This window comes from Cynara cardunculus (assembly GCF_001531365.2).
Source record: "Cynara cardunculus var. scolymus isolate 2C chromosome LG 8, CcrdV1, whole genome shotgun sequence".
NCBI classification, from domain to species: domain Eukaryota; kingdom Viridiplantae; phylum Streptophyta; class Magnoliopsida; order Asterales; family Asteraceae; genus Cynara; species Cynara cardunculus.
Window position 1 is genome coordinate 1,445,273 of NC_037535.1, and position 10,381 is coordinate 1,455,653.

General features: G+C 37.2%; 1 protein-coding gene across 1 annotated transcript in view; it reads left to right on the forward strand.

The window, feature by feature from the left end:
* Positions 1–1,388: 1,388 nt before the first annotated feature.
* The window catches only part of LOC112516772 (receptor-like serine/threonine-protein kinase ALE2), a 12,653-nt gene continuing 3,660 nt past the window's right edge, over positions 1,389–10,381 (forward strand). The window contains exons 1-14 of the mRNA XM_025124004.1: positions 1,389–2,148; positions 2,685–2,810; positions 3,311–3,439; positions 4,126–4,266; positions 4,789–4,926; positions 5,019–5,105; positions 5,215–5,298; positions 6,865–6,948; positions 7,076–7,159; positions 7,365–7,460; positions 8,173–8,274; positions 8,377–8,610; positions 8,699–8,791; positions 9,406–9,777. Coding sequence (XP_024979772.1) covers positions 2,064–2,148; positions 2,685–2,810; positions 3,311–3,439; positions 4,126–4,266; positions 4,789–4,926; positions 5,019–5,105; positions 5,215–5,298; positions 6,865–6,948; positions 7,076–7,159; positions 7,365–7,460; positions 8,173–8,274; positions 8,377–8,610; positions 8,699–8,791; positions 9,406–9,777 — 1,855 coding nt within the window. The 5' untranslated portion in view covers positions 1,389–2,063. The remainder of the gene's footprint in view (positions 2,149–2,684; positions 2,811–3,310; positions 3,440–4,125; positions 4,267–4,788; positions 4,927–5,018; positions 5,106–5,214; positions 5,299–6,864; positions 6,949–7,075; positions 7,160–7,364; positions 7,461–8,172; positions 8,275–8,376; positions 8,611–8,698; positions 8,792–9,405; positions 9,778–10,381) is intronic.

Sequence of the window (10,381 nt, forward strand, 5' to 3'; positions counted from 1 at the left end):
CAAAATTACTATGAAGTCTGTTATGCTTATTATACAGTATAAACGATGGACTTATTTTTATCAGATAGTGTAACAAGCGTTTAGTTCTCCAGAAATTGTACTGATTTAACTTTTTTTTTTTACATCAATCAATCTTTTATTATATTAATTAAAAACTAAGACAACCTTTTTTGCACTTTTACTTTAATAAATCAACTCAATTAATCATAACCCTACTCATTAGGTTCATAGAAAAACGTTCTTAAAAGTCATCATTGTGTCGACATGTCAACTCCGCTAGCGTAAAAAGGACCGGTGAAATAAATGGAGGTTGAATATACATCAGACTGTAGCGTTTATGGTTGTCAGAAGATTTACCTTAGAGTTATGAACGAAGTCTACAATCACGACTCGCCATACAACTATAATTGGTATACAAAAATATTATACAGTGTACCAACCAACTGTACTTGATACTGACTTATTTGATATCGACTTTTTTCGGTTGGTACTAGTTTTGTACCAACTTCACGTTACATATAATGAAACTTATCCATTTTATTTAAATTTTAAGTGACATCTTGAGTTTCCAGGGGTAACATATGTGATGTTTAAGGGTTTTAACTACAAGGAAATGAAGGAATACAAACTTGCAAAAATTCAAATGTTAAAATAAAATAATTAAAGTTATAATATTAAACATACAAAAACCTAATAAAAATAAGGGGTTGTTTGTTTACCTCTTAATAGTTATATTAAGAGGTGAATCTTGTTTGACAAAAAAAAAAGTCTACCTCTTAATGGTTCTAAAACCCTCTGAATGATTTTGTATCATGAATCTCCCTTAACCATTAAGAGCGCTAATTTCATTGTACACAATTACCAAATAATTATATTTCAGTTTGCACTATATCATGAGAGCCTCTTAATCATTCTGACCATTTAATCATTCTGCACAAAACCATTCAACAATTGCCAAACAGCCCCTAAATAAGTTAGTACCATCATGCTACCGTGGTAATCAATTTCCAACACTGTATGTAAATCAAGTTTACATATTTAATACAATAGTACAAACCAACTGTAATTGATATCAATTTAATGGATATATTTAGAAAAGATGTAAGTTAATCTGATCTATTACAAAATTGACACCCCCCTTGGTTTGATATTTACACAAAAAGAAGGTGGGTTGTCAAATGCAAATTGACACATGCCACCTTGAAGGTGGGTTGTATGGCCAGCATCATCAACTGAAAACCAGGGAATAAAATGGTCAAACCACCCCTTTTTTAATCCACTTGGGTTTATCCCAAACCCCCAATCAAACCCTTTTCTAATGCTTTTCCTTAATCTTTCCATCTCACTAATCTTTTTGTCACAAGAAATTTGGGGGTTTTCCCATTTTCAAGATTTCAAGAAAATTCACCTGTAAAAAAGCATCCCAATCCCCACCAAACCCTCCTTTTTTATAATCTTTCCCTGTGTACTACATGTGTGTTTGGTATATTTACACTCTTTCTTGATTCTTGAAAACTGTTGTAAGAGTTTTGCAAAAAGTAATCCAATAAAGAAACCATTTTTGTTGTCTCGAGTGCTGTTTTTAATCTTGGGTTTGTGTAAAGATCGGTAATATTACAAGAATATGTGATTCTTTTTATGAATTTATTTGAATAAAATATATAAAAAAGGGTATTAATTTATTCTTGAAAACAGAAGAGAGCAGTTGTTTTGTAACTGTAACAAATAACATGATGCTGCAAATTACAGAGCATTTTATTCCTTCATAATAATAATAAAAACTGATTGCTTTGATTCATTATATCTCACAGAAAACCCTTTTTAGGGTGTTTCAAGGAACTGACTCTCTTTCTCTTCATTGCTTCTGGTTCACTGTTTGTGGGTCTTCTTGGATCTAAAAACCCCTTTCTCTCTCTTCTTTTATTGTTGCTTCAAGTTTTTACATGTTCAGTCTATTTATTAGTATAATAAATAACAAGGGTTTTTATTTTTATTATTTTGGTTTGATTCTTTTTGGGTTTGGGAGTTTTGGGGGGAATTAGTGGCTGGTTCTTCTTCATGGGATGGATTTGATGGTGAAGTATTATATCTTCTTGGTGTTGCAAGCTTGCACCATTGTTAATTCTGTGGTTCTTCAAGAAACTTCAGGTAATTCCCTTTCTTACCCTTCTGTTCCTTTCAATTTTTTTGGAATTCTTTTAGGTTTATATCCAAATCAAGCCATTTTCTTGAGACCCCATTTGGGAAATTTCTCAAATTGTGATGTGGGTTTGGTTGTTCTTTAATTCTTGTGTTTGTTTTTGAGCTACATTATGAGGATTGAGCTGATTCATCTTCATATGGCAAGTCTGGTCCTGTTTTGTTATCACCAATTGTGGAAATATGTAGATGGAATGTTGGTTGGATGAATTTATAATCAGGGATTGATGCAATGAAACAATTTGAGATTTGATTTTTGCAGTTTAAGGAGAATATGATTATATTTTATTATTAGATTTGGAAGGAGGGTTGGCCTTTTAATATTTTCTAAATAATTTAAACAGCAGATTCATGATTCTTGAATTCTAATCTGGATCCCATCTTGATTGCAGTTTTGTAATCATGGTAAAACAAAGTATTCAAGAAATCTTTGAACTTTTCTAAAAGAGTTGTCCATCTAGCATCACTAGTTTCTTTGCTTTCAGGCCGCACGATATCACTGTCTGATAGTTTTTATGCTGTTCCTCCCATTATCGAAGGATCACACCGTCGTGTAACTCAAGAAACGCAAATAACGAGCAATTCAACTAGTCCAACGTCTCAACCAAACGGTAGGGTGGTTCTATCTAATAAACTGTTTGGTTGGTTTTTTATTAAGTCATGTGTGGATAAGTTGTCTTTGTGAATTAATTTGTCTTTATAGATTGGGAAGGTTTTTGTTTGGGAGGGATTTTTCATAGATGAAATGAGTGTATTTTTTAATTGAGAGAGACAGGTTCCGGAAAAACTAGTCTTTCTGCATAAGGATACCCCTAGAAGCTTACCGAATAAGCCACTTCCTATATCATTAAGTCACTACCACACAATCATTTATAGCTGACGGAATAAGCTGCGAGTCTCATTAAGCTGCTAACAAACAGACCTAAGTTTGTGAGGGGACTAAAAATCGAACCAAACCAAACAAACCCAGTATATCCCACCTGGAGGTAGGGTGAGTCTAGGGGGTGGGATGTATGCAGACCTGGTCTCTGCCCAAAAGAGTAGAGTGACTATTTTCATGAGGGGACTAATTGACGTATTTATCTAACTTAAGATACTGATTTTCTTTCAGCTTCTCCACATTTTGAGTCTGCATCAGGACCACAAGCGAACAATGGTCTTAAACCTTCTTTGTCTCCAAACACTCCTCTGAATGAACCATCACCTTCTAAAGGTCCCGGCTTGCTGCCAGATGCTGCAGGTGCGTGCACTTTGATTTTTTTGAGGTCAAATAGAATGTTTTCAAATACAATAGTTAAATAGACTGCGTTAAGGGGATGTTTGGTTGGTTTTTCATCAAAATCCTATATGGATAAAGCTGTTTGTGTGAATTAATCTGTCTGTATAGATTGTGAAGGTTTTTGTTTGGAAGGGTTTTTCATAGATAGAAGGAGCGTGTTATTTTAGTTGGGGAGGGGCTGCTATGGAAAAAAACTTCTTTTCGCTTAAAGCTTACTAATAGCCACTTTTTATATCATTAAGTCACTACAAAACATTCACATATAGCTGATCGAATAAGTTGCGAGTCCCATTAAGCTCTTTAAGCTGCTAACAAACAGGCTCACATGCAAGACCATGTTGGCAACCATAAACTAGCTTATTTTTTGAGCTTATTGGAAAAGCCCCATTTGAATAACCATAAGTGTTTCAATAAGCACTAGGGGCTTTTTTTAACTTCTTTCCAATTGTGCCCCTTACATAATTTTCCAATTAATTTTTCAAATTGTCTTTTTGTATCATTTTGCATTGTCTCGGCTAGTTTTCACCAAACATGACTAGTTTATCGGCTAGAATTCATATCAAATTTGATGATCTAATTTGTCTTGGCCTCATATGTCAAACCATATAGAGTACTTGGGTTTACATTTGACATTTTCCAAGTTGCAGCACCAATCACATCAATCCCAGAAGGGTCACCACCAAGCCCGCCCGTTATCCCGCCAACCATCCCCGTATCTGTGCCACCAATTCCTCAACAAGACAAGGGACCCGACACCAAGTCTCCTGCCAATCCGCCAACTGCATCGGGTAAATATTTTATGGCGGTTTCTTGATTAATGCTATACTGATATCAAGGGTCACTACAACAAAATGGGTCTTTTAGGACGCACATGTGTCATAATAGAGTACTTGACAAGATTTTAAGTTTATAGGACCAAAAACTGCCATCCTATTTAAAGGCGACGAAGTTAGACTACCTAACTAGTTCTATCTGCAAAATTCGACAACCTAATAGGACAAAAAAGTACATCGTTCTATTAGCTTTTTTATACGACACATTTGAAAAGTGTTATGTGTATAAAAGGCTAATAGGAAAATGTCGTTAAAAAGTTACCAGTACAATTAACATTTTGTGTCCTAATGATAAAACTTGTTATGTCACCTAACTTCACCCTAACAACTTATTATAACGCCTTTAAATAGGATGCGGGTTTTTGGTCCTATAGACTTAAAGGTCACATTAAGTACTCTGTTATGACGCATGTGCATCGACCTATTTATGATGAGAATGATTTTTTAGAATAGCAACCCGGGTTTTCTTGAATGCAGTACAAATAGCACCACTGCCAAAAGAAGTGCTTCATCCGCCCCCGGTGGCTCAAGTGGCACCATCTATGTCTCACGTGCCACCATCCATCCCCCAAGTACCATCATCAATGCCAGAAGGACCACCATTTATTGTGCCTGGTGAGCTTCGTGAGGATACTGATGTATATTATGAAATTTTTAGTCTAATCAAGAATTATATTTAAAACTTATATTTCACATAATTTGTGCAGAGCCCGTTGCATCGCCTCCAACCAAGTTGCCGATGGCATCACCACCAACACAACCTACATTGCCCATACCACCTCCTAACTTGCCACGTAATGATATATATATATATATATATATTGCCGTTTGTTTTCTCTTTTCCAAAATGTGCGAGAGATATCTTATTGACAAATAATAATTATATATTATTTGCTTATGTAGTCCCCGCTCAATTACCACCAAGCACATTACCGAGTTCGCCGCCTGCTCCCTCTACATTGGATGTGCCTCCTTCTAACTTATCAGGTGATTGCCGTTCCATTTTTGGTCTAGTTTTAATTGAAAATGGCCTCTTTGCCATGAGTAATCGTTACAAATATAGAAAACGTTATTTCTGGTTGGGTTTCCGTTAAGTCCTGTATGGATAAAGCTGTCTGTGTGGATTAATCTATCTGTATAGATTGGGAAGGTTTTTGTTTGGGAGGTTTTTTTTTAATAAATGGAATGAGCATGTTTTTTTAATCGAGAAAGACAGTTTGGAAAAAAACTTGGTTTTTTGCATAAAGCTTCCCCCTAGAAGCTTACTGAATAAGCATTTTTTATATTACTAAGCCAATACCAAATAGTCATGTATAGCTGACCAAATAAGTTGCGAGTCCCATTAAGCTTATTAAGCTGCCAACAGGCAGACCCTTATTGAGGGTGTTTTAATTCATGAACAACGTTTTGATTTTACTTATTCTGTTTTTTTGTTAATTAGCCCCATTGGCGTCTCCGCCAAGCACCTTGCCAAGAAACGCACCTCCATCTCCACCTACATTGACCGTACCTCCACCAAATTTGCCAGGTTCACTTGATTTATATGATTTTTGTTCAATTGAATCAAGCCTTCCTTGACCAAGGTTTGTATTTCTCGTAAGATCCTCAATAACATTTCATTTTTTCTTGATCAGCCCCATTGGCGTCGCCACCAAGCACATTGCCAAGAAACCCGCCTCCAACTCCACCCACACTGACCGTACCTCCACCAAATTTGCCAGGTGGGCTAGAATCTTTTGCTTTTCATTCGTTCATTTCATTTAAAAGTTTTTTGTTCATTTGATTCAAAACTTCTCTGACTAAGCGCTTACCGGGTAATCACTTACGAGTAAGAGTTATCACTCTCACTTACCTTATGGGGTAACATTCCCGGCCATCAAAATGGATTGATGGCAAGTGTTTATAACCCAATAAGTGTTTACCGGGTAAGACTCTCAATCCTTGTCTTCCTTCTTACCGGGTAAGATTCTTGGTCATTATCGTGTTCATCTGGTAAGGTAATTGAACCGGTAAGCGCTTACCAAGGTAAGTGTTTAATGAACGGCCCTTAAGATTTGTATTTTTCATAAGATGTTCAGTAACATTTCAGTTTTTCTTGATCAGCCCCTTTGGCGTCGCCACCAAGCACATTGCCAAGAAACCCACCTCCAAGTCCACCTATTCTACCCGTACCTCCACCAAATTTGCCAGGTGGGCTAGAATCTTTTGCTTTTAATTTATTCAATTTTCAAGATTATGCTTTTTGTTAAATTGGTTCAAACCTTCTAAAACCAAACAAACATAGTATATCCCACACAGAGGTAGGGTCTCGGGGGTAGGATGTACACAGAGCTTGCCTCCATTCAAAAGGGTAGAGAGACTGTTTCCGCGAAGACCCGTCTTGCAATACAAAAACAAAAAGAACAAAATAAAACATCCGGGAAAGAACAAGGAGACATGTGAGAAAAGTAGCATAGTTTCATATGAGTGTAACATTTCAATTGGTTCAAACCTTCTCTGACCAAGATTTGTGTTCTTCCTAAGATTCTAACATTTCAATTATTTCCATATCAGCCCCTTCGTCGCCACCAAGCACATTGCCAAGAAACACACCTCCAAGTCCACCTACATTAAACGTACCTCCACCAAATACGCCAGGTGGGATAAAATCTTTTGCTTTTCATTAATTTGTATGTTTTCGGTTCATTTGGTTCAAATCTTCTTTGACCAAGATACGCGCTTTTTCATAAGAATTTTCAGTAACATTTCAGTTTTTATTGATCAGCCCCGTTGTCGTCTCCACCAAGCACATTGCCAAGAAAATCACCTCCAAGTCCCCCGTTCACGAGACCTCCTCCAAATTTGCCAGGTGAACTAGGATTTCTTTCTTTTTTATTTATGCATTTCATGAGTATGTTGTTTATTCGACAGGGATATATTGGGTTTGTTTGGTTTTGTATTCCGACTACAATAGTATGATTTGTATATCTTATAAATTTGCTATCCCAGTGCCTGTTGTTTCACCACCATATGCATCCCAAAGGAATTTACAGCCCCTCACACTGTATTTGCAGAATCCCCGTCTACTTATGAGGTGCCTCCAAGCAACTCGCCAAAAGATTTGCAGCCGATCCACCGAAACTCATCTGCACCTCCTCCAAACATGCCAGGTGGGTTTTTACTTGCTACTCTTTGTCCCAAAATAAATGCAACAAGTGCGGTTTTGTAGTTTGTCCATATATATATAGGGAGGTTCTGGGGAAGACCCCCCAAAAAAATGAAAGACTGAGGAACACCGTGATAACCATTCATTTCTATGTTATGCACATGTGCATGCAAGTAATTTGTCTGATATGCACATGTGCATAGAAACCAATAAACAACTTCAATTACTTGTATGCAGATGTGCATACAAGTAAAGATGAATGGTTACTAGGGTGTTCCTCAATCTTTTTGGGGTTTCCCCCTGAACCTCCCTCTATATATAACATTTATTTGGCAAATTTCATTCTAATGTTACTTCCTTTTCCCTTTAGTAACGCGTTGCATGATATTAATGATATTGGTTTTTGTGATAATATGTATAACCCCATTAGATTACTCTCCAAAAGAGCCTTTTAACATATATTGAGATAATAGTCGATGTAGTACTCCAACACACCCCTTCCAACGGAGGCTAGACGGACACAAATTGTCCCACAATTTCGAGCCCCTAGGGTGGTAGACCTTGGCTCTTATACCTTGTGAGAATATGTGAAGCCCACTAGATTACTTTCCAAAAGAACCCTCATGAAAGAAGAGAGGTTCCAGCAGATATTGAGACAAAATGGGCCACGTCTAGCCGATGTATGACTCCAACATTTCTTATCCATAAATTTGCAGCGCCTATTCCAAGCACGAACAAGGGAGGAAATAGATTTCCTGATCCTTCACCTCCAAATCGAACAACCAATATTGCTCCAACTCACAATTCTCCAAAGAAAGGTTTCTTTGAACTCCCTCTATTTTCAAGAATTTATGGAGTAGAACCGAAAAATTAATGTGGGTACAACGTATAATTAAAAAATTGTTCTTTCTTTCATGCAGCTCCGATCTTTCACAAAGCTCCGAGCTTCTATAACCATCCTCCTCCGCCTACAAGATCTCATCCACCGCCATCTTTGCCGCCATTGTATCCTCCACCTCCACCAGGTCCGAAGAGTAAGCCAAGGCACCACAGCCCTCTGCCACTACCCGGTCCAGAGAGTAATCCAAGGCACCATACCCCTCCGCCACCATTTTCAATTTCACCTTCGATCTCTCCATCTGTACAAACTATAAGTAAGAAACTTCTCCTCGAGTGCTTCTTTTCTTTATATTTATATTTATTAGTTGAAGCTTATATTATTCTCATCTTTATATTTGGAAGTGCCGGTTCTTTCGCCTAAAGTTTCTCCTTCTCATGCTTCACCAAGGATTCCGAAGCCAATTCAAGCTTTACCACCTCCGCCTCCCAATGAAGGTATATGCACTCACCTATTTTTCCAATGAAGAATCATTCAAGATTTTTGTATATTGTTGTACTTGATGATATATTTATATATATATATATATAGAGAGAGAGAGAGAGAGACTCACGTTTAGGGGAAAACCACAAAAAAACAGAAAACTGAGAAATATGCATGAAAATAATTAAAAATGTTTCCGGGTTTCTATGCACACGTGCATACTGGACAAATTACTTTTATGCACAAGTGCATATCTAGTTTCTCAAAATTTAACATACGTCTCTCTCTCTCTCTATTTGTATTGCTATCGTTTGTTCATATCTAGATTTTCAAAATTTAGCAAATTTGTATTTCCCCCTTTCGTACGCTTCTAACTAGCCACGGGTCTTCACGGAAACTAACGCTCTACTCTTTCTGGTAGAGGTTAGGTCTACGTACATCTTACCCCTTAGATCCCACTTTCGGGTGGGATATACTAAGCTCGTTTGGTTTGGTTTCATCGTTCAAGATTTCTTGATTTGTGCTTATTATAGCATGTCATCCATTTTCTTTTCAACTCCATCATGTTCATATAATGGGTGGTTGACTTTTAGAAATCCCGGATGTTTGACTTTCATTTAATTTGTAGATTGTTTGTCGATAACGTGCGTCGAGCCATTGACCAACACCCCACCCGGAACACCATGTAATTGCGTTTTGCCGATGCAACTTGAGCTTGGCCTTGGTGTTTCAATATATACCTTTTTTCCTTTGGTATCGGAGCTGGCTTTTGAAATAGCTGCCGGGGTCTTCATGAGATCGAGTCAAGTTCGAATCATGGGAGCAAATGAGGATAGCCAAAATCCCGAAAAAACCAATGTTATCGTTAACTTGGTACCCCTCGGTGAAAAATTTGATAACTATACCGCATTAGTAACAGCTCAAAGATTATGGCTGAAACAAGTGCCGATCAAATCGTCTCTTTTTGGTGATTATGAAGTTTTGTTCGTGAAATATCCAGGTACCGAGGTTCTTAAACTCAAAAATCAGTTTATTTTGACCTCATAAGTTGATATGAAAAAGGGCAAAATGCATTAAGAAAACGACAACGAAGTTTGCCTTGTTTCCTATTTAGTGTAACAAAGAATTGTTTATTTATTTAACGTAACGAAGTTCTGAAATTTTCTATTTGATGTTACAAAGTTCCCTTTAATTTACCCATTTTTTGATCTGTAAACGTGATGATCTTGTAACATCCAATGACGTGGATGTCAAGTTTATCATGTCCACTTCATCGTAAAGACATATCCACGTCATCAAATGTTACATGATCAACAGGTTACCGGTCAAAATGCGTACAAAATAGGAAATTTGAAACTTTGTTATATCGATCGAGAAAAAAAATTCTTCATTTTCCAGCCTAGTGGTAAAGGCTTGGGCATGGCATAGTCATGAACCCGAGTTCGAACCCTAGGAGGGGAGTGTTGGCGACATTTAAGTGAGGCCATGTTTAGCCTCCATATTTGCCAGGGATTAGTCGGGCTTTGGCCCGGACCCCCTTAAAAAAAAAAAAAAAAAAAAACATCCCAGGCCAACCGTACCATATATTCTCCGTTTTGTCCACA